Below are 24,985 nucleotides of genomic sequence, written 5' to 3'. Positions count from 1 at the left end.
ATTGTTAAGAGAATAATGTTAGCAAAAAAAAGCAAATGGTTTAAAAAAGAAAAATGTGGGGTGTGTGTGAACAAGGATTAGAGTAGTTACCACAGTTTTCATATCTGCCCAGCCCTACTATGGTTCAGCTAAGGAAAAAGCAGGAGAAGGGTGCCTGGGTGGCTCAGTCGGTTAAGCGACCAACTGTTGATTTAGGCTCAGGTCATGAACTCAGGGTCATGAGACTGAGCCCCAAGGTGAGCTTCCCTCTGAGTGTGGAGTTTGCTTAAGATTCACTCTCCCTCTCCCTTCCCTGCTCCTGAGCGAACACAGACATGCATGCTCTCTCTTTTAATTTAAAAAAAAAAAAAAAAAAAAAAAAGAGGGAAAGGGAGGAAGAAGGAATATCATTTTAACATTGATTCCCAAAGTTCACTGGAATAGGAGCACATTAAGCCAAAGTATGAAAAATGAGTTGGTCCAATAATTATATTTGGTATTGGATTTATATCTCATCTCCATGGTAATTAAATGGCTAAACAAAATAAGTTACACGAGAAGCCAAGGGATTAGAGTAATAACCCTCAGCATCCTAATGATCTTTAAATGTGAGTTAACACACAGAAGTCACACATAAAGGACAGCTTGTACAGTCCTAGGGAAACTCAGACAACTGCCAGAATATGAAATTAATATGCCTTTGAACTTAAGCAGAAAGTTAAAAAAGGGGGGGCAGGGATAAAGTGCTTGAGTTTCCATAACCCCTTTTTTCTCCCCTCTCAGATGTGAGAGCAAACTTGAGCTTGAACATAGAGCTTGGCAGATTGTCCAGCCTCCACTCAACATCATGAGAACTAAAAGCTTCATTATGATCAAGTGTCAAAGCTTCATCATAATGCATCCGACTTTCTTTTTGTTCTTTTGTTCTTTAACATTGTACAGTGTTAAAGAGATAAGAGTTCTTTCACTGAACTTGACTCCCTTGACCTTACCAGCCTCCCCAAACAAGAAACACAAAAAAGTTGGAGAAATAAAAGAGGCCACAGCCAATGTGAGATGCAGCTGTCCCAGACAGAAACAAGAGAGAGAGGTCAGGGTAATTTCTCTAGATCCAGGGGGAGGTAAAGAGGGAGGGGGAAAAGTCAAACAAACAGAATTTAAAAGCCCAGGACACCAGGGTAGAAGGTAAAAGAAGGTGTGACAAAGGGTAGCACCATCCATGCCAAGGGAGGAAAACACATTCCTTGGCAGGAAAAAGGAAAGTTTAAAAAGCCTGATTTCTGCTCTGAAATTTAAAAAGTCAACTTTTAATTGCATTAAAATATGAATTTGAAAATAATATTACAAGTTATTAAGCTATAATTCTAGATAAAATTCTAACCCGGATAAATGCAATTTCCATTTTTTAAAAGAAGATCTCAAATCACAGCTCATTTTAAATGCTTTACGAAGCCATTTCCACAGAAATTAGAGATGATCTGAATGAATCAAGATTAGATGTTGGGGTAGGGGGAAGTGTATGCAAAGTTAAGAAAATCATTCAAAGAATTAGTCGTACCCACCCCCAGACATGACATATATGGTAATATGGTATGTCTATATGTGTGTGTGTATATATATATATTCTGCAGACTGAATCATTCACCTAATTAACATTACGACCTTGTCTACTGTTTTGACTTAATTCAGGCAGCATCTTTAATTCCTCAGACAAGCAAATGTGGGATGAAGTGCTGGAGCTATAACCCCGCTAAGGATGAAATGTCTAAAAACACACCCAATCATTCATCCCTAAATATTAATCTTAAACAGTAAATCGTACAAATCAGAGGCAAACATATATTCCATTAACAAAGCAACTCCTTACTGTTCTTCATCTTTAATCTGAGTTACAATCAAGTTCATCCATGCTCTCCAGGGTTGACAAAGCACAAATCAACAGGAAATAAAATCCATGCCACCACATTCATTATAACAAATTGGAAAAAACGCTTTTAAAATCACCCACTTGCAATCAGGAACCTTTAACAGTTACCTAAATAAATTTGTCAGGTCAAGCATCATGGCCAACTTTACCATCTAATAATCTACACTATTGCACACTATTACTACCCATTATTATCATGTCTATCATTCTCCATAGCAACCAAGAGCAATTTTGCTCTGTCCCAGAGCCCCCTGCCCCCGCCCCAGGGACATGTGGCAATGTCTGGAAACATGTTTCAAGTTCCTGATTGGGGCAAGTGCTAGTTTTCACTCAGTAAAAAACAAAAGGACAATGAGGGAATCATGGCACCCTTCTTTCTCGTCATACTCTCCATTCCCACTTCTTTTCTCTCCCTCTCTCCATTCTACCCCTCCCTTCTTCCTTCTTAAAATTTCATATCCAAACTTAATCTTCCCAAGCATCTTCACTGGTAAGACCCAATCACGTGTGGTCTGGTTGGACGGTAATCTTGAATTCCATTTATTGCAAATTCCCTTCTTATAGGTTTTATTCCTTCCATCTACCCATTTGTTGGGGACAATTCTATTATCCCCAAATTCAGTATGAAATAAAACCATCCCACAATCCCATATATCATCACCCTCTTAAAGAAGGTATGATATAAAACACATTGTCCTTAAACTTAAATGAAGTCATTTCTTGTAAATATTTTCATTTATGTTGACTTGAATACATATTTTTGTCACACCCAACTAAATGGCGTTCTATCATCCAAGGGATTCTCTTCTTCCCAAATGTTCCATTTCCACTAAGTAAGGAGAAAAGTGGAAATCTTTCTGATGTACATGGGCATGGCTTTTTCTTCGAATTGAGCATATAGATCTCTGCACTTCATAGTGGAATCATGTGAAACTCATCCTTTTCAACTGAAACTTTCCTGTAACCATACTCTAGAGTACCAGCATGGCCCTTTCAAAGATCTGAGGGAATAATGATGGCAGAAGACAGGGATCCAGCTCCCAAGAACCAATCTCCTACCTTACCTTCCAACACTCTGTGCCCACACACCCTTTCCCTCTCAGAGCTCTGAGTGCACAGTGAAGGTGAAGTGCCTAAGACTAGGTAGGATATTAAAGTTTCTGGTAAGTCCTGCAATAAAGAAATCAACACTGTGGTGTTTCCCTCATCTTCCTTGGCCACAGGACCTTCCTTCCGTAAAAAGTCCTCTAACAGCACACTGATTTCATGTTCTAGACACAGACTTTGGAACAATGCTGAGCAACCACCTTGACTTATTAGCCCCTTGATGAGGACTCCTTACCCTGAGACTCAGGACTGAGGTAAAAACAGAGATGCTCCAACAACTCTGTTTTAATGATAATCTTCTTTTTGCTCACAGAAATTCTACTCCCAGAGGCTTGTGCCAAGAAATCAGTAAAATTGTTTAAATCTTTAAGTAACAGTTAAAATGGCCATAAAAGTCTCCCAATGACTAAAATTAATTCCTGTAGTAAACGTCCCTACCAAAAAAGGGCATACATCACACCTGTGAGTTACAGAGATATAAATTCACGATTCGTTGTGATAAATGGTAGGACTAGTGTCTTTTTTGATGAATAACCTACTCTCTGAATCAAATTCCAAGACCATAAACATGGATTCTAATAACCGTATTTATGACTAGTATTTTATAGACAAAAATCTGAAATCAATTAATATATGTCTAATTATTATATTTCCTGTCCTCCCAATGCATAAATCTGTTCTGTTCTGTAATGGGAGTTCAAAATCAAATATCAAATATTCATCTGAACTTGTATTTTAAGCATTCAACAACCCACTGAAGTGTCTTTGAACCCTGGGAGTCTGTATTTTCCACTTTTTATATTATAGCTGAACCTAATTTATTAAAGTAACTGAAACCACCTAAATGCCAAGCAATTAATATGAAAGAATACTTTAAAGGCTCCTAATATCCTTTAAAATACATTCTGCAAAGGGCAGTACTCAGTGAAGCAACCTTTAGACAAATTACTTAAATGAGAATCTATACATTTTGGGTTGTCTACCTGAGGAAAATTAGGAGAAATTATTTACTACAGTGAAATTATTCTGTATTTGAATAAGCCCTGAGAAAACAGAGTAAAAGAACACTTTAGCTTTCTTACCACTAAAATACACTTATTAAAAAAATGGAGCGTGGGGTGGAAAAAAACAAGGCAATTACTCTAAGTCACATATTTTAAAAATTGGTTAACTGTTTTATACCCAGAATTTTTAGTTAGGAAACTACATTTTAATATAATAATGGTATTAAATAATAAATCTGTGATAGGAACATACTTTTTTCATAACACAGTTGGTATTTTCACCAGATTTAAAATCCCAAATTCATTCCTTTTCAGATGCAGATGGAGACCCAGAAAATGGAGCATAAATCAGAAATGTCAGATTCAAAATCTAAGAGAATAAAAATTAAAAGAAAAAAATACTCCAAAAATAAAGTCTCTTCTCAACATCAATGACTGAGGATAATCCTTTGGAATTAGAGATGTGAGAAAGAATCCAAGGTGGGAGAAAGAAATTAAAATAATTCCAACATTTCTTAGGGCAGAGAGTGCATCTCACATTACCTTCATCATCAGTAGGCTTCTGGACTTGAGCTTCAGATGTAGGGACTAAGTGAAGTAGAATAACACGTCTGAACATAATCTGAGTGGATGTGTCAATACTTTAATAAGGTGTTATCATTCTAATTTAAAGAAAGAATATTTATGGGTGCATGGGTGGCTTAGTCGGTTAAGCATGGAACTTCTGATTTCAGCTCAGGTCATGATCTCAGGGCTATGAGATGGGCCTCGCATTGGGCTCTGAATTCAGTAGGCAATCTGCTTGAGATTTTGTCTCCCTTTCTGCCTCCCTCCCCTCCAAGCACATGGGCAATTGCTTGCTCTCTCTAAAATAAATAAATCTTTAAAAAAAAATGTATGTATAAAGAAAAAATATTTCTGGCTGAGCCTGACATCAGAGTGATCCCACAGCTTTTCAAACTCTCCATAGATCTACCATAGCAGTATCAGGATAAATGTATTAGATCTTTGTATACTTAACCTTCAGTGTCACTAACATTAATCATTCATTTCTGAAAGGGAAAGGAGAAAAAACTTTGAGCTCCCGGGGTCAGCAGCCATATAAATCTGTCTTTATATCTAAACATGTACAAGAGGGCATGGGACAAAGCAAGCACACAATAGCCATCTGCTCTGTAGAAAGTCTAGGGCACCATAAATTGTCTAGGTAAATATACCCACATTGACATGACCCCACATGATATGATTCCTATTTAATCCACCCATAGAGGATGAGGAATCCATGGCCATCATTATAACATTATTATAACCCGTATCTCATATTTAGCTGCTGACACTTGACAAAATGCCAGATCTTGATGACCTGTCAGTCATCATTCAGAGCTCTATTTTCCTTTCCATTCCTTTTGTTAAAAGTGATCTCTTAAGAACAAGCACTATGCTGTGCCCAGCTATGAAGTGACGTGTCAAGCTTCCCATGGGGTAATGATAAATTTTCTCAAGGCGCTGCCATGGCTTGATCAGCAATTTTCGAGGATCGTTCATGGTTAGCAATCCTCAAACAGATATATTTCACATCAGCCTCTTAGATCAAAGGGTTGACACATGGAGTAGTCACCAGGGACCTCAAAAATAACAAAATAATAATAAAAGCAACCTCGTCATCTCTGAACTACTGCATGGCCATCATTCATGGCCTTCACGTGACATGAGCGGTGAGCTTTTCACCACGACCAGTGTTGTGATTCATCCCTTGACGGTTTCATACATAGACTCCCAGAATGGTCAACCTGCCAAGCTTTCCATTTCTCCTCTCCAGTCGCCACAGAGGATCGGACACCAGGCTGCTCACTATATTCTGTAGTGCCTTCGCCAGCCATTGTGATTCAACTGTTGCATTCCCGCCATAGAAACCTGGCACAATTGTCCACACTTGAGACTGTGGATCAATAACTAACTACAAAGGTGGAATTCGCATTACATCACAGCAGCAGACTGTGTAAAAACCATGAGCTCTGGCGAGCCCCTTGCGAAGGGTTTCTCAACCTTGACACTATTGACATTTTGGGCCAGATCATTCTTTGTTGTGAAGGCTTGTCCTGGGCAGTGTAAGACACTCTAGAGCAATGTGGGCTGATCAAGATTCAAGAACAAGGTCCAGCTGAAATTAGCAGAGTGCTTTTCGGTCCAAAATTGAACCTATTTGAGTTCTACCGTCTCTTTTCCTTATCTCGCCTGGAAAGCCTGCCCCACAGATCTATGGTGGTCATTCCCTCATTATAGGCAGGTCTCTCCTCCAATATCCCCTCAAGGCCTCTCCTTTTGAAATACTATCTCTCCACCCTTCATCACTCTCAATGGCCTTGCTTTGTTTTTTTATTGCATCATTTGATGAGATTACATATTACTTTGTACAAGATTTCCTGCCTACATCCACCAAGTAGGAATGGCATTTCATTTATTTTGTTCTTTGCTGTAGCCCAAGTGCCTAGAACTCAGCTTGCCAGTGCATGAGAAACACTCTTTCAGTGAATGACTCAATGAACTGAAGACTAGAGGAAGGAAGAAACACAAATACCTCACTCCCAAAAAGTCCCTGATTTCTTTAGCCAAATATATAGAGCCTCAGCAAAATAATGCTTAGGTCCTAAACAGGACAGTTCCCCAAGACCACCAAAGGGCTGGGAGGCCTACCAGGGCCTCTCTGGATTTGAGACGCTTAGACACTTGGAGTACCTGCAAGTTTTTCAGGAAGATGAAGTCAACATCTGCACCTAACGCTTTGCATTTAAGAGAATATTTACAAATATCAGGTTGTCCCACTTCTAAACTTACTCCCAGTGGCTAGGAGGGGGAGGTGAGAGGGAGAGGGTGCATAGACAGACAGGTGTCACTGCTCAGGAGAGGTCTCCAGCTTTCTCCCTAAGAAGCTACTTCCTAACCAAGTTTTGCCTTTCTTCGAAAAATGACATCATCTCAGAGAGCTGGTTTCAACATCAATTAAGACAGAGCAATATGCCCAGTGTCTGAGACAGCCTGTACTCAATAAATGTACCTGCTGGCTTCTCTATAATGGCTAAATCCTCTGAACAGCACTCTCCAACAGAGCATTCTGCAAGAACAGAAAAGTTCTATATCTATGCTGTATGAATGGGTAGTCATTAGCCACTTTTGTCTACTGAGAACCTGAAATCTGGCTAGTGTCATTTTTAATCTAACTTAAATTAATTTAAGTGTAAATGGCCACGTACGGCCAATGGTGACAGAACTGTGGCATGTAACCCACAATTTGGTAAAGCACCCGAAATTCAGGAAACTTCTATTATCTTATATGCAACCATGACAGGCTTCTACAATCACATTTTCACTTCAAAAGTAAAGACACTTCTTTCCTTTAATTTTGTCCCTTATTTGGCGCCACATAGTTGCTTAGCTTCTGATATCTGGAAAAGATAACAAAGGTAGCAGGCTTCACGGGCTACTCATCCAACAACCATTTCCCCTACTATCCTTGGGTAAATCTTGATGGGTCTCAGTCAATTTTGTTCATTCCTTGTCTCTTGCTAGTGACTGGATTAAGCGTGAACATGTGATCCAGTTCTGACCAATGAGAAAGAAGGGTTGACTGGCCAAGGGTAGGGTGCTTAGAGGAATATCTGACTTGCCCCTAAACAGAGAGAAAAGACAGGGGTACTTTCTCTTCTTTCTTGAGACTTAGTACTTCAGCTTGTGACTTCTGGGGCTGCTGAAGCTGTATTAAAAATACGAGGTAAAGGGACTCTAAGGAACAAGCCCAGGAATGTAAAACAACATGGAGTATACTTTAAAGATGGCAGAGTACAGGGACGCCTGGGTGGCTCAGTGGGTTAAAGATGTCAGAGTACAAAGATAGTCTTTGGAGGTACCCTGCCTCTAGAGGGCTATGTTAGATCACAAACTGTTCTTATTATTAAGCCTAGAGAGGCCGGAGGACTTTTCCAGAGGCTAAAACACAGTAGAGGATACAAAAACAAATCCTTTTATGTAGACATGCTCCTGGAAGTGAATTCTGTGTGAATATGGGAGAAAAATCCTGGTCACACTACTAGCAGCCAGGAGTACTCATAAGACAAAGCAAATCTTGACGAGTTCTTTTTGGCACAGCAGGTATGTGTCCAATTGGCCATGAGTGTTGAAACTTCCTTTTCCCACTCTAGTGGATGGTGAGAGAAAGGGCAATCTTTACATGAAAAGGATGTTACAAGATAGCTCATTAAGAGGTGGTGTAAGAATGTAAAAGCCACAGGACCTTCAAAAAGTGTCAAAATCATTCCCCAAGAGGAGAGTGTAGACCGCATACTTCACAACAGTGAGGAGAAAATACCTCCATTATCACAGTGAGTCCCAGGAGCAGAAACACACTATAAATGGCTCCTCTCATCTTTGCAGATACTACTCAAACAGCCTGGAAGAAGCTCATATTTTACTTTCCTGCTAAAATTTCTCAACAATAAATCAATACCAAATGTACTAATGGCATGCACGCCTGCTAGAAGGGAGAACATTGTCCTAACACTTGGAACCAGGGTAAGGGTGGGACAGAGAAAAATGGGTTCCAGGGGGGAAAGAGGACAATAATAATTGGGGCAGAGCAACTAAATGTTACCTTTGGGAGTAGGAAATTTTCATGCAGCTTCTAGAAGGAGCTTGTTTTCCTCCCAGAAAATAGGCCTTCCAACTGGGGGAATGTGGATCTACATAAACAGGATATCTGGATCAAATGGCTTCCCAAGCCCAGGGAAGATGTCAAGGTTAAGTGAATTCACTAAGTGGGCTGAAGAGCATAAAACATACCCCGCTACACCCCACCCTTTCACTCTGAAATCCCATCTGTTTAAAATATTTAACAAACCAAAGGCAATAACCAGTAACAATCAATGGTGGAGGTTGGGTCGGTCCACTGTTCGATCCTGGGACCGTCTCAAAATGGGACGAGTGGCCAAGATGTGAGGGAGGGGAAATTCAGGGGGTTTAACCCACTGTGTATTTTAAGATTTTTAATAATCTATATGGAGGTACTAGAACCAGGACATAGAGTGAGCCATACTTTATAAATTAGGCCACTAAATACTGTCCTTAATTTTTAAGCCACTTCATGAAAACTCTTGACCCTCTGTGATTTTTTTTCACATCACTGATATAGTTTAATTGTATAGCATGTAATAAGAGGCTTTTGATTCTTCCATTATAGTAACACTATCTCCTAGAGAAGATTTATTTTGCCATACTGGAACACCAATAGTACAAATGCCATGTTTAAATTTTTCTTAAAACTGGCTCACTTTTTATAAAATCTTAAATATCTAATTAACTAGGAATTTAACCATCCAGAATGGAAAACTAGCATAGCCCTCCAGATAGAAGGGTACCAAAATATAATAAAAGCCACAAGATCAAATTCCACAATACTCTCCCAGCTAAAGGCTCTAGGCAAGACCTGTCTCTGTTAAAAAGAGATACTGACAAGTAACTTAGGTATTAAAGACCTATTAGCTCCAGGCTGTGAGTTTCTCCCTGATAAACAACTCAAGAAGAAATGACTTTATTATGTTAAAAGTCAGGTTCTTAGATAGCAGGTAAAGTCATTTCTCATAGGACATAAAATCACATTCAATACTCCACTCACGGAAAAGATTATTTATTATATACCACAGTATTCTTAATGAAAAGCAAGGATTCCTAACGTTAACAAAGTATTTATCAAGAAGGCAAGGTTCTATGTTATACACATCACCACTAAGCAAAGTCTTAGTCACATGACAGAAAATGGGGTTACCCTAAAGGAAAAAGAAGATAGGCTAAATTTTAATAGCAAGAAAGACAACCAAGAAGATTCACTACCCTTAATGCTATTGATTTTAAGTAGGGCCACAAGAGATTACCAGCTGAAAGGTAGAGGTGAGATTAGTTTCAGGATCCCTTAACAAACCCCTGAGGGCTAACATCACCACTTCACACTGTCATCAGACTGGAAGAACACTCCAGGTGGACTGACCACAACTGGATGGTGTGAGACTTCTGCATAGGTACAAGAGTAATTATACTTGACCTTGTGGGCAGAGTTCCCTTCTGCATTTAAATAAACAGGGAGAAAATCCAATCTTTAAGCACATATTAGACACTCAAACCAGCTATATACGGGCAGTAATAAAAGTTCACAATCCATAAGACAGCTCTCCCTTTTATATTGCCACCAGGCCCACCCCAGGAAGAGAAGAGACAACAGGATAAAGAATAGGAGTGCAGTTCAACTTAATAATTTCAACCCGGGGAAGGCCAGTAAAGTGTTACTCATCATGATATATATCAATGACATTTTATTTGCCAAAAAAATTCTATGTAACATTGCTTAACAATATCCACAGGGAAAGACAGAATATCTCCCTGTTTTATAGAGTCAGGGTAGTGGGTTTTATGAACCAAATCAGATATAATAAATGAGTACCTAGTGTCAGGTTAGAAAAAAGATGAGTAGCCTTTAAGTAAATCACACAGCACATTCAGATAATCGCTTTCCAATTTTTTTAAGGCATGGATGAGGCTAGGTATATCTTCCCTTCGAAATTTTAAAATAATAATGTCCTTCCACTAACCCACACTCCCCCCACCCCTGCCCCCAACAAGCTAATTTCAAAGGAGGGAACACCATCCTTTCAAATTTGAAACCAGGAAAAAAGACACTTGACTTTGATCCATCACAGATATGAAAAATATATACTTAGAGATAACACTGTATGCCTTCTCTAGACACTAAATTTATAGATTATTGAATATTGAGATTTATGTTGTATCAAAGCAAATATTGACCTTTTCTCTGCCTGGGTCAATATTTACTGCTTTGCTCAATAAATCTTGATGTTCATTTTCAAATTGAGTCAATATCAGTTCATTAATTTCTGTATGGTTCATATCAGCACTTTATAAAATTTGAAATGCCAGTGAAATGTTTCGCCTAAAAAATTCAGATACAGCCAAATAAAAAGACAAAAGGGCTTTTGCCTCCCTTCTGGCTTTCCTTCTTAGTTTTTCCTTTCTTCCTCTCTCCTCAAAACTGTTTCAAAGAAAACTGCCTACATTTAATACAATCCAGCCATCTATTCTAAAATAGAAAGTTACTTTAGGAAAATATTATGAATGTACTGGTATTAGTAATTTAAATATTCTACTTATAATTCTGTAAGATAGTAAAATATTATAGATATAAATGTAAAAGCAGCAGAATCCCTCATTTCTCAATAATAATCACAATTAACGTCTTTGTAGAGTTTCCAGACCTCTCAGCTCTATTCATTAACAGGACCCTATTAACCACATTATTTTAATAGACCTTAAACCAATCTCATTTTGGTGGATGTTTAGTATGAATTTCATCATAAGGACTTACTAAATTACCATTATTCCAAGTCCCTACTTACGGTAACTGGGGAAGTGTACAAGTGCTTCTTAAAGACAAATTCCCAGAGACACCTGGGTGGCTCAGCGGGTTAAAGCCTCTGCCTTCAGCTCAGGTCATGATCCCAGAGTCCTGGGATCGAGCCCCGCATCGGGCTCTCTGCTCGGTGGGGAGCCTGCTCCCCCCAACCCACCTGTCTCTCTGCCAACTTGTGATCTCTGTCTGTCAAATAAATAAATTAAATAAATAAATAAAAATCTTAAAAAAAAAAAAAGCTTTAAAAAGAAAGAAAAATTCCCAGAAACAGAAGTGCTGGAATCAAAGACTATCAATATTTAATATTTCACAGATATTGCCAAAGAGCCCTCCAAAAAGACTCCACCAACCCACTACCTTCAGAGTCCATTTAAAACCCAAACTCTCGGGCTTTCTGTTAGGCGCATATGAAATGTCCCATCATAGTTAACAACTGAAATGGTTATCACTGATATCTATTACTTGTTGCCAACTGCACTGAACGTACTTCATCCTCCTAAGATGCTTTGCCAAGGGTCATGAAGACCCTAAGGAATTTATTGATATCCTCTTATAGCATACAATAGCATCCATTAACTTTTACAAACATTTGTGAAACCATCTCGAGAGAGAAGATGCCAGAAAAACTTCAGAACTAAGGTGGCAAAGATTAGAAGAAAGTTTTAAAAAGAAAAAGAAAAATGAAAAAGGCAGCCTCTCTAAGATATGAGAACTGTTTCTTTCCAACGGGTAGGGGCGGAGGAAGCCAAACTTGGCCAAGTACTGAAAAATGCTCAAGGTATCTTAAGCATATGGCAACACATTTTTCTCTTTTATACATAAAGTCCTGATTAGTGTGTGACCATATGTGTTTTTTTCTCACCCTATCTATCCCTGTAATCACAGATCATGTGTAAAAGAAAAAAAGAGTACCTATAGGAAGAAACAGTTTGTTCTACAATGTGTTTCCTACCTTGAGGCCCTCCTTATTCCAAAACATTTAAGAAAGAACGGGGAAATACCAAGAGTAATTACAGACAAAGGTTCTGTTCAAGGAAAAAGTTTAAAAGTGTAAGAAATATGGAAAAAACACTATACCACATCTTAACAGGTTCAAGTCCAAAATGTTTACCTTCACAACCAACCCACCAATCCTCTTTACTCATTTAAATTAAATGCAAGGCCATCTACAATCAACCCAGGATCATCCTAGATGATTTTGTGTTCCCTTCCACATACTAACGGTAATGATTCCCATGAACTCTCTTCTTCAATCTCTCCAATTTCTGATGACACAACTTCATCATTTTTCATCCTGCCTTCTTCCCCTGCTGACCAATCCTTAACCCTACAATCAGAGGTCTTATTCAAATATAAAACCACTTAGTTAATTTCCACCATGAAACCCTGAAATGCCTCCCTATCACCCTCAGGTAGATGTTCTAGGTCACTAGCAGAATGCTGTGAAGACCCTTCATAGTCCAACAAGCTGCATTATTCCCTCAACTTTCTTTGCCCTACCATATGCTCTATACTTACTGAGCTCCTTTGAGTTCCCCAGTCACTGCCAGATCAAGGCCTCCGCACATCCTGGCAAACACCTGCCCATCTTTAATGTCTAGGATCTAGCAGCAGCAATTCTGGGAGCTTCTCTGACCCCTCCCATTATAGTACAACACCTTGCATACAGTAAGCAATCAATAAGTGTGTTCAGTGAATAAGTTAGTATCTTCAACTTATAGCAATAAATAGAATAATACGGAATTATAGAGAAAAGAGAAATTAACTGTTTCTAAAAAAAAAAAGGGAGACTGAAAAGGGAGGGAGGGATTAGACTAGGCTCGAAGTGGAGGTACCTTCGAGCTGGGACTTGGGAAGATGAGTCTCAAGACTGATTCCTCCCCAGTGGTATGGTTCCATCAGAGCAGAAGCTTGCTATTGCAAATGCAGTGTCTCTAGGGAAATGATTCCCTTAAGAAACTTCACAGAAGGTATTAGAAGAGCAAATAATACAATATTAATATCAAACTCTGAGGTTCTACAATGGCTTCCATTGTTCTTGGGACAAAGGCAGACTTCTGCAGGCATGTGTATTTTGCTTTACCCTTTATAGACACAATTAAAAATAAGCATGGAAATGATATTTTAGGAATTTAATTATATCTTAAGTTCACAAGGGGGACTGATTACTTAAAAGAATCCAGTGGTGAAACCTTTTATAAATCGCCCACTGCTTTATCTGAATTTCATGGCAGGATCCCGAGTGAGTTCTCAAGCCAAGACTCTGACATAAGTTCATTTATCCGTACATCCATTCACCCATTTGAAAAAATATGTACTAAATATGCACAAAATAAGACACTCTGACCCAGAGCAGGAAAAAAAAAACCAACGAATTATAAACTATAATCCTTGTCTTCAAGTATTGGACATGTAGCTGGGAAAATGAAACATACACCTACATGCACCACATACACACACGCACACACATTATAAAATAAGATGTTTATATGAATAATGTAGTGGGCTGGCATATAATTAAGAGCCAAATGGGTAATACGTATCCCACTCCAGAGTGGAAGCCAAGAATTCCACCAGGTGCTTACATAGGTTTCCTCTAATCCTCAAAGCCATCCAGCAATGTATGGCCTTTTTATCTCCATTTTACAGCTGAGCAAGTCATCAAGCCCGGGACAATTAAAAGGGACCTTGGAGGTCTCCTCCTACAATGTCCTGACCACAGCTGGAACGCCTCTTAGATTAATCCTGTTTGGCTTCTACTCAGCACACCACCAGACACTTCCTACAGGGAATTCTGGTCGTTACATGTCTCAGTGTTGGAGAACTAGCCCCCCTTGTACCAATTCCTAGAATCTTTCTATAAGGAAAGAACATGAGATAGTGATTATTTCAAATGCAGTAAACCAAATGGAGGAGTTTAAAAAAAAAAAAAAAAAAGATTGAGAAGAGAAACCACAACCTGCTTTTTCTCCAAGTCTCTGAGGGAGAGGAGAAGAAACAGATAGCTTTATAGAAATGCCTCCAATATCCCCCTGAACTTGCTCCAGATTTGTTTCTCATTTCCCTTTCAGGCAACAATGACCTACCTAGCATTTGTTACTTTTTGTGTAATAATTACAGAAGTTCTGGGCAAATTCCAAAATTCATGAGCTGTCATCACTTCAAATAACACAGAAAAATACCTGTGTCTTAGTCAAGTAAAAGTAATAGAAAAATTGTTTTAATATTTCCAGTGAGAAACTCTTCTGCATCTATTGCTTTTCTTTTTTTCAGCATAATTCTGTATGAAATATATAAAGAGGTCTTTACCCTCTCTTTCCTGTCTTGGAATAAGGAAAATAAACCCAAAGACATAAAGTAATCTCGAAATTACAAAGCCATCATTAACAGTTAACAATAATAATATCTTACATTTATTTCCACTTCAATGTCTTATGCATGATACTTTCACATTGAACTCAGATATCACGACCTCCTTTTTTTACAGTAGACAAAATGAAGAACCAGAGAGATACCAAACTTCAGGTGATCTCAATGGAACCAGAGCACATATTTCCACTCCTCAACAAACAGCCCTCTATGACAGAGCTGTAGGTGTTCACAACACCATTACCTAATAAGGCTACAGAAGTAAAGATTTTACCATCTCAGATATAATGAGGGGCTTTGCGTTATCTGAAGTGATACAGACAAACTGAAATAACATGGTTAGTCCTAATGTAAAAGTTACACTAATACTGATGAACTACTGTCGTGACAATATCCTAAATATAAGCTATCCACACCTTGAAAACTTCTGCAACTCTCCTCAAGTGACTGGGGGGTGGGGGGGAGGCCAGTGGGATAACTAGGTCAGCATCAGGCACCAAACTCCATCCACACAAAGGCAACCTAATGAGTAGAACACACAGTCACTGAGGGGCAGGGGGCCCCAGAACCACCAACACCCACCCATCTCCCAGCTCCATCTCCTGAAGCACACCCCACTCCACTCCAATCTTTGTTCTTCCCAAAAGCAGGATCACCCAACTCACTCTGAATGCTAACTAGGAGACATGCTCCTCTTCCAGCTCAAGAGAAAATGCAGGGTGGGGGGGAAATAAAACAAGCAAACAAACAAAAAACAAAAACGACATTTTCCAAATCTCTGAACTATTCGATTTATGAGTCAGGCTAACATCTGCTCGAAAACCCAAGTGATCTCAATGTAAGCAAGAATTAGTAAACCTCTTCTCCTAAGAGCCAGATAAAAATATTCTAGGCTTTTTGGTCAATGTCTGCAGCAACTGCTCAACCCCAGCACAAAAGCAGCCATAGACAATGTCCAAAGGAATGGGCCCGGTTGTGTTTCAGTAAAACTTTATTCACAAAAACAGCACTGGTGTGTATCACCTGCCAAGCTCTGAACTTGAGGATAGTTTGTTTAATAAAGTTTGCTTAAAATAAGGTTTAATATAGTTTGTTTAATATAGGATAACCTAGTGCCCACCCATTGTACATCAGTTACCCACCGAGAATCCTCATAACAACATCAACAAACAGCAGCAAAAGTAATAACAGTATCTAAAACAGCAGGAATATTAGATACCTGATGCAAGAGACTCTGTTACCTTTTTCACACGAATCATCTAATTTCATTCCCAAAACAGCTCTATGAGGGAAGTGCTGTTAATCACCCCCGTCTCAAAGATGGAGACACTGGATCTCCACGGAATTAAATGTTCTCCCAACGTCCAAAAGATGTTATGAGATAAAGTTTATGTTTGAGCTACAGCCCATATGACTTCAAAATTTGTACTCTCACATACCATACCCACAAAACACCAGTATTATCTTAGGAGGAACTAAGGTAAATCTGGGAACTAGAGGTATGAAATTAAAATGTGGACCATCAAACCCATCTTTCAGAAATGGGCTGGTTTACTTCTGCAAAATTCAGAAACAATTTCCTCTACAAACAAAGGGCCCTTCTTTTGGCAGCCCCACTTTTCAGGCACCATTTAGGCCTAGAAATATATGTGCCTGTAGCTAAGAGCCAAATCTGGTCTGTTGTGATTTCAAGGCCTTGGTCTTTAGTGTCAAAAGTGACAGGTAACAACTCCTTCCTTCCTGGTCTTCATCTATTGGCTGAGTGCTAAGGAGGGTCTTTGACGGACTCTAATTCTTGTTGACATGAGAATCACTATTCCACCATGTTGGAGTGAAGCAACCACTGATACTGTGGAATTTTTAGGACTATGTAGCATCAATTGATACCTGTCTCATTCTTTTCTTCTCCTTTTATGCTTCATTTTCTCCATTCCACCCTCAAACAAGGGACTTCACTGGTTCTTCCAAACCAGACTATATCCTTCCGGGGGATTCCTCATGTGACTATTCCATCCCATCCAGGAAAAAAAAAAATTCAACTAGGAGAGAGGTTGACAAACTATAGCCTGTGGACCCTATCTAACAGGTCACCTGTTTTAATATAGCCTAAGAAGAATGGTTTTTGTATTTTTAAATGACTGAGGAAAAAGAAGTCAAAAAGAAGTATATTTCTGACACATGAAAACTATACACAATTCCAATTTCAGTGTTCATAAATACATTTTCATGGAAACCCAGCAGTTCATCTAGCATCATCCATGGCTGCCTTTGCACATACTGGCAAAGTTGAGTAGTTGTAAGAGAAACCACACACCCAGAGAAGACTAAGATAATTACTGTCTGGCTTTTTAGAGAAAAGGGTGCCAAAGCCTATGGCTGAACTATTAGCCCTTAAACCTGTAGGGACAGTACCCAAATCCATTCCAGAAATGTGAAATAGACACTCATTAAGTCCACCAGAGTTAAGGATATCAACAGTTGCTCTATACCAAAGACCTTACTACTTATGTCCATTCTTAACTGAGTAATGGGAAAAGTTTTAGGACTTTCATTTCTTCACTGCCATTTGCAACTGGAGATGCTGATGGGATATAACTTCCAATTTCCTCACTAACAGCATTGTTATTCTAAATTGATGAACTGTAAATAACAGGCCACTTTACGCCTCTTCCTAACTGATATCGGAGCCACTGAGAACAAAATGATAAATTTTCTTCAGTTTTCTTGGCAAGAAGCTATATATATATGTAATTTTGGCCTTCATCTCACTGTTCCCTTCATTTATCAGAAATAGTGACAAAAAGGCTCTAATTAGATAATTCTAATCACAAGGAGTTGGGTGTGATGGAAGACTTCAGAATCACTATCTGTTCCTTGCAAAACAAAACAGATAGGCTATTCTCCCTATAGGGGCAGGAGATTTATCAATAGACAAAAGGATGCAAAAAGCCAATAGATAAGGTGTAATTAAAGATCAAGCCTATAAATTTTACACTGACATAAATTTAACAAGATTTGCAGGTGGAAATTCAAGATTTAAAACCAGAGCATCATTATGAAAATAATGCCTCTCAATTCTATATGCAATGACACTGCATAAACACAGATTTATTATTAATACTAATACCCATGCCTTCAAGCCTTTTCAGACAAATTATTTGAATTATTTAGTGCCAAAGTAATTTCCAAAGTAGTCTATCTTCCTCAACCATTCCTCTGTAATTAGCTACATTTTCCATATATATTGGGGCATCAAAATCTCTTTTAGAAATAGTAAGCCACCTATTATATTTTTGGTAGTTGTTGGGAACATAATCCAGAACCGTCTATATATTCTTATAGGTGTTCATTTCTCGCCCCTCGGAATGTAAGAAAATTATTTGCAATGTAATATTCAACATAGCTTTTACAATGCTCTCGGTCTTCAGTGCCTGGAAGGCTTAAGTTTAAAAGCAAAAATGAAAAGAACTGCAGAATACCAGAGAGGGCTGAAATATATTCAACTAACAAGATCTGATTTGAAAATAAAGTTGCATTTTTTTAGATTAAAGCATAACAGATCATTTTGATATGTGACGCTTTGTAATATTTAGCAGACATTAAGCAGCTCAAGACTAGCCTTCTATTTTCTGCTTTCTGAAATCACAGCCACTGAAAAGATGGAAAAGAAAAGGCTGTGTCTTTGGGGAAATTACAAGTTTGGTACAATCACTCATTAACAAGTAAAGTTCAGAAATAAATGCAAATTGAGGGGGGAAAGCAGGTTGAGAAAACAGGTGGGAGAGAGAAATTAAGGTACTTATAACCTTGAGGAAAATCATGGTAGAGTGTTTCAACTTTTAGTGAACTACAAAAGGTCTGAACAAACAGGTTGGGTGTGAAAGCGATTTAAAGAGTACTTTCCAGGGAGCTCAATGGGATGGTCAATGGCCAGTGTGAGCCTGGTCAGACCCCATCCACTCACCTGAGTAGGCCCAGTATGGGTCACCTGAGGCCTTACGCCGGCGGATCTGCGCTGAGCTGCCGTGTCTGTTCTCGTGCAGGGCCCCGACGTAGCCTTCCGTCAAGGCTGGAAGAGAGGGAGAGCACAATGAGTCAAAGTCTTCACTCCACTGGACAGGGGAAGGGTGTCTAACGTACCACCGATGACTTCCCAGCAGCAGAGACCTCAGGGCTAACAGAAGAGATCCTGCAGAAAAACAGCTATAAGATAACCTAACAAGACAACCAGGATTAACATTAATACTAACAGGAGCTTACAACAAGCCTTTGGGCCACCAAGCATGATGCATTAATAACTTTATATATTGTATCTTACATAATCTACAGAACACAACCGAGCAATAGACCCAGTGGTCCCAATAACGAGACCATTCTACTGATAAGCACACTGAACCTTAAAGAACGTAAGTACCTTTAACTTGCGCAAGGTTATACAACTAAGTAGTAGAAGACATAGAACCGGAGGTCTTTGTTCCAACTACATGTATAAGACTATGTCTTATCTGCAAAAGGCCTCTGAGACTTACTTGATCCTCAGAGAGAAAGGGGTCATTCTATTTCTTTTACAGATGGAGGAATTAGGCCTCAGAGACACTAAGTAACTGGTCCCAGGTAACACAGGTAAGCATGCAGCAAGCACATCAGGGAACCAAACATAAGCATGCCTACATCAGAGCCAGGGCCGCTGCCATCCAAACACATCACAGTCTAAGGCCTGGGAGACTTCCCATGGTGAGTACCAGTCCTCCATATCTTTTGAAGCCCAAAGAGTCACCTGTTAGGCCTAAAGGTTACACCTAAAGACATGAAACCCACAAGGCCAATGATGCTCAGAAAAGAAACTCTAATGATGTATTTTTTGAAAACTCATAATGAATCCAATTTTCTCCACCATTATAGAGACCTTCCATCTGCTTGCTACAGTGTTCAAAGTCCTCCCCTCCCATCAAATTCATGAATGTAAATTTCATTTCTTATGAGCCCACACCCAAATGCACTGACTTGTAAGAAGACAGATACTGCAGGTGCCCAGAATCCAAAATGAAACAGAATTACACAATACATCCCAGCTGTCTACGTTAATATTTAAATGCACCTCTACGTTAATATTTAAATGCACCCAAACAAAATCAAATGTGCTTTTAAAAAGCAGGGGGAAATGGTTAGGGGAACTGTACATTCAATTTAAGATTAAGATGGCACCAGGAAAACAATACATTCACCACTCTGAATTAGTCCAAGTAACGATAATGATGTCACCTGATGTGAAATTAAGAAACGTGTGAAGTACACAGTCCCCAACTTATGATGGACAACCTAGCAATTTTTCAACTTTACAGTGGCACAAAAATGATATGCATTCTGGGCGCCTGAGTGGTTCAAGCGGTTAAGCACCTCGCTTCTGCTCAGGTGATGATCCCAGGCTCTTGGGATCCAGCACTGCAGCAGGCTCCCCACTCAGCAGGGAGTCTGCTTCTCCCTCCCTCCCTTGCTCCACCCCACTGCTCATGCATGCTTGTCTAAATAAATAAATAAAATCTTTTTTAAAAAATGATACACATTCAGAGGAAACTGAACTTTGAATTTGGATCTTTTCCCTAAGCTGACAATATGTAGAGTAAGATCCTCTCTCCTGATGCAAGGCAGCAGAGGCCCCACAGCTCCCAGTCAGCGCCAACCGCCGCCCCCCCCGCCAGATCAAGAGGGCCAACCACCAGCACAACTTAGAACTATCAGCACCCATACAGCCATTGTGTTTTTCACATTCCATACAAACTCCATGAATTACATGAGATACTCAACACTGTATTATAAACTAGGCTTTGTGTTAGAGGACTTTCCTAACCGTAAGCTTATGTAAACATTTTGAGCATGTTAAGGCAGGTTAGGCCAATCTAAGACATTCAGGAGGTTGGGTGCATTAAATACATTTTCACCATAAGATATTTTCAACTTAATAATGAGTTTCTCAGGACATAACCCAATCATAAGTGGCAGAAGATCTGTGTTTTATACTTGTATGTCAACTCCGAAGATTGGATTTAAAAGGAAAAAAATGCTTGAACTAAGAACAAAGATATTCCATAGACATGAGCCCCTTAGAGGGAAACAGGAATCTTGTAAAATTCAAATATCTTTATGTTTGCTCATGGTCATTGTTAACTACAATGAAGGTTTACGTACCCACCATCCAGACCATCGTATGATCTTCAGATGAGCAGGCAGAGTTCCAAGAAACTGACCATTCTAAGCTTCTAGGGATCAAAAATAAAACTTTCCATCTCCTATACTCCTAATCTATTTTTTCCTCCACCAAAGCATGCTACATAAGTAATTGTTCAGCTTATTTATTGTCTGGGCGTGCATTAAACTTTTTTATGTATCTGTTTAATACTTTTCTTAGAGCTAGTTCACTCTAAATAATTATCCCCAAATAATCCATCCTCTACTAAAGTCATGAGTAAAGCACTGTCTTGAACAAGGAAATGTAACTTCCATTATGGTACGTGGCTGAGCCTCAGTTTCCTTGCCTCTTAAATGGAGCTACAAGTAGCAGCAACCTCACAGCATTGTTATAAAAACAAGACATTGTGAGCCAAGCAACTAACTCAGCAATGGGCATGGACTGTTTTTTTTAATGCCTAATAACATAGTAGAAAATTGTTGCAGAGACTCTGTTTTAGTAACCCACCTACCTACAAGTCATGCAGTGCATAGCCAAGTCAGGTCAGCACCATCCCTGCCAGCTCCAGCGGTAGGCCTTGTTTGGCTTAAGCCAGCCAATCCTTGTAAACCATACCCCTGGGGCCAGTGACCTTATTGGCAATGGGGACGACAGCCAATCAGAGAGATTCTTCTTTCTTTCTGCTAGAGTTAAGACAGGATTCTGAAGCCTCAGGAGCCTGGCTGGGGGTCAAGTAGAAGATCGGCAGAGGAGTTCAAAAATGTAACCACACCATGGGAAGCAAAATCTATAGATCAATTCTGTTGGCAAAATTTAAGCCCATGACAGACGTAATCTGAAAGTGATCCTGTGGGACGCTTTATATTTACATGAACCAATGATTGCCAAAACTCTCTTTTTGTCCCTTGTATGCAAAAGATCCCCTAAAGGTGACCCTGGTGACCTTCAAATGAGTCTATGCTATACCTGATTGTCAATTTCTTCATAAAAGGCCATCATCAGACTAGAGCTCTGACTCAAACCTGGAAGCTTTAAAAATAAAACAAAACAAAAGCAAAATGAACAAACACAAAAACAGAAACAAAATCTATGCCCTGGACCTTACCATCAGAGACTCAGATTGGATGACCTGGGATGGGACCACGATATAGGATACAGGACTTTTAAAAAAGGTTGTCTGGGTGATTCTATTTTGAAGCCAGAGACTTTTAAAAAACCACAAACTTGGGGTGCCTGGGTGGCTCAGTGGGTTAAAACCTCTGCCTTCAGCTCAGGTCATGGTTCCAGGGTCCTGTGATCGAGCCCCACATCGGGTTCCCTGCTCAGCAGGGAGCCTGCTTCCCTTCCTCCCTCTCTGCCTGCCTCTCTGCCTACTTGTGATCCTGTCTGTCAAATAAATAAGTAAAATCTTTAAAAAAACAAAAAACACAAACTTCCTTGCTGAGCTCAACCCACAGTCCCCTTCAACTTTGACATTCTCAATTCACCCTCACAGACTGGAACCTGACAGGCTAAGTGAACCTTGGGAAAAGTCTGGCCAGGCAGAGATGAACTGGCTGCTGCAGAAATCACACCAATATGGCGTCAACCTCAGACTGTCCTGAGCTGAACCAAAAAGCGCAAAAACCAAATAAAGGAGGAATGGAGTTATCCTCAAGGATATTCATTTATACCTTTTACAAAAGATTTTATCCAGAGTCAAGATCTCCACAATGAGTCCCCCTTTCTTTCCTGAAAGGGTGGTGCTTTTCATTTTCCGGAACCTTTGAGAACACCAGGCTAGGGAACAAAAGAAGACAAAGGCTGCCAGCACCATCTCTCACTGGAGTGGCTTTCCTGTGGGCAGCTGTGTTACCCATCCCACTGGAAAAGCAAAGCAACAGAGTCCAGGGCTACATTAGGGAACTGTGAAAACCTCTAAGTCCTTAGATTACAACTGAACTGCATCAGTCTTTAACTAGACTTGACAGAGGCCATGGTTTTGGGGTCTCACACTTGCCAGCTTCCCAAGCTCCCTAAATACTCAATACAAAAAGCAAACCTACAAAGATATATCCAATTCAAGAAACAAGGGAGGTAAACATCAGAGCTCCTCTGACACGGCAACGTAATGGGATCCATACCCCATAGAGCAGTTACCTTCCCAGCCATCCCATTTGCAGCATACTGGGACACAAAGGGTCTCAAGGGAGTGGCAGAACTGTCTAAAGGAAGCTCATTTAGGCAAGAGGAAGAGTGCAGTTTGGGTGGACATAGAACAATGGACAAGAGGTAACACAGAGAGCAGGGCCATCCCAAGGAAGGTGGGCTATCCCTTTCTTCATCACAGCCCCCCCCAACAAAGTACCGAGGTACGATGTGGGTTGCACACAGCAGGTGAGAAATGGACAAAAAACTCTGCTTCTGAAGGACATGCTGCACAGCGATGAAAGGCTCTAAGCTCCTTGGAGATAACCAGTGAATGAATGGATGAATGAGTGAATGAATACACGTACACATGAACAACATAAAGGCTGACGGTATCTGTGTTGGTCTAAGAGTGTGCGCATGTATGCATGTGTGTATATATAAACCACAAGCAAAACCACAACCTCCTCCCCACTGTCTCACTTTCTAGTCACGACCCACACATCATAACGGCAAACATCTGAAACATGAAGCTGGAAGGAATGATCCCCAAGCACCTCATATACCACTGTTTAGAAAGGCAACTTAGAAATGAACAGGGAAGCAAAGGACTTTATCATCCTGGCACCAGATTTCTTTGAGACACAAAACTATTCGTTAAAGATAACTATATCTGGTTTTCCCTTTTACGCCATCCAGAGCAATAATGTGTGATTTCTTTTTCCCTACGAACATAATCATGTACAAACGAAACCTGCATCATTTGAAACAAAACAAAATTTTTAGTCCCCTCATCAAATGTATTTTAAGCATATAATAAGGTATTTTTTTAAGAACAACTTTCAGAAATTATTTGAACTGCAGTCAAAAAAATGTATATTGAGTATATTAAGCAACATAATATTTTATTGGCAAGGAGCACAGATTTGCAAAATGAAACAATCTGTGGTTCCCACGTAAAGATACAGACTCAGCACACCAAATTCAATCAATTTTAATACTCTCTGTACTCTTCTAAACTCTAACAGCCAACCAACAGCAGCATGGCAATGATATGGTAAGGCTATGAATCATGCTATTGATTTTCAATATCTTCTGTGCAGAAAATTAAATTATGCAAATGCATGCCTTTACGGATCCTTACCTTAATGTGAAATTGCATACTTGCTTATGTCAGCAACTTAATTACACAATTAAAATTGGAGCATGCTTATGAAAATATGTATTTTCATTCTTCAGAATAGACAGTAAGTATAAATCTGCCTATGGTTATCGTGTGACTAACAAGAGGGAGGAGCTGGTGTTATGCAAACATATATTCTATCAGGTTCTACAGCACCAAGACTAGTATGGTTAATGGAGCTGAAGTCATCTGTCAGCAGAAAGCTCAGGAGGGCTTTTAGTGTTGTGATAATGCTTTAAGGAACTAGGATCATAGTGACGGAACAAGTGTAGAAGACACAAAGGACGTCCAAGAGTGCACAAGGCTGTAGATTCCCCCACAAAAAGAGGTAGTCTCCAGTCAGTGTGGTTTTAACCAACACGCCAACACACACACACACACACACACACACACACACACACACAGCTCTAACACACCTGGGCATGAGGAATATCAAACCAGGGCAGCCTGTTCTGAAGGGTATAATAATAAAATGAGTTTAGAAAGTTAACACCCAGCTACTCCCATCATCCAGGAGAATTGGAGCCTCTCAATTTTGACAGGATGAAAGTGAAGATTTCAAAACCAATAGCATTAACTAGCCAATGATGCTTAGGCCTCGCTCAGCAGGAGGAAGCTTAAGTCACATTGGTTG

At 39.6% G+C, this 24,985-nt stretch overlaps 1 protein-coding gene across 3 annotated transcripts in view; it reads right to left on the bottom strand.

The window, feature by feature from the left end:
• PTPRG (protein tyrosine phosphatase receptor type G) overlaps positions 1-24,985 on the bottom strand; it is a 698,789-nt gene that overhangs the window by 498,006 nt on the left and 175,798 nt on the right. For all 3 annotated transcript variants that reach the window (XM_059390081.1, XM_059390080.1, XM_059390082.1), the window contains exon 2: positions 18,819-18,923. In XM_059390081.1, coding sequence (XP_059246064.1) covers positions 18,819-18,923 — 105 coding nt within the window. The remainder of the gene's footprint in view (positions 1-18,818; positions 18,924-24,985) is intronic.

Source organism: Mustela nigripes, chromosome 2, assembly GCF_022355385.1.
Source record: "Mustela nigripes isolate SB6536 chromosome 2, MUSNIG.SB6536, whole genome shotgun sequence".
NCBI classification, from domain to species: domain Eukaryota; kingdom Metazoa; phylum Chordata; class Mammalia; order Carnivora; family Mustelidae; genus Mustela; species Mustela nigripes.
The sequence above is the reverse complement of the archived record's forward strand: the minus strand, read 5'-3'. Positions and strand labels throughout refer to the sequence as shown.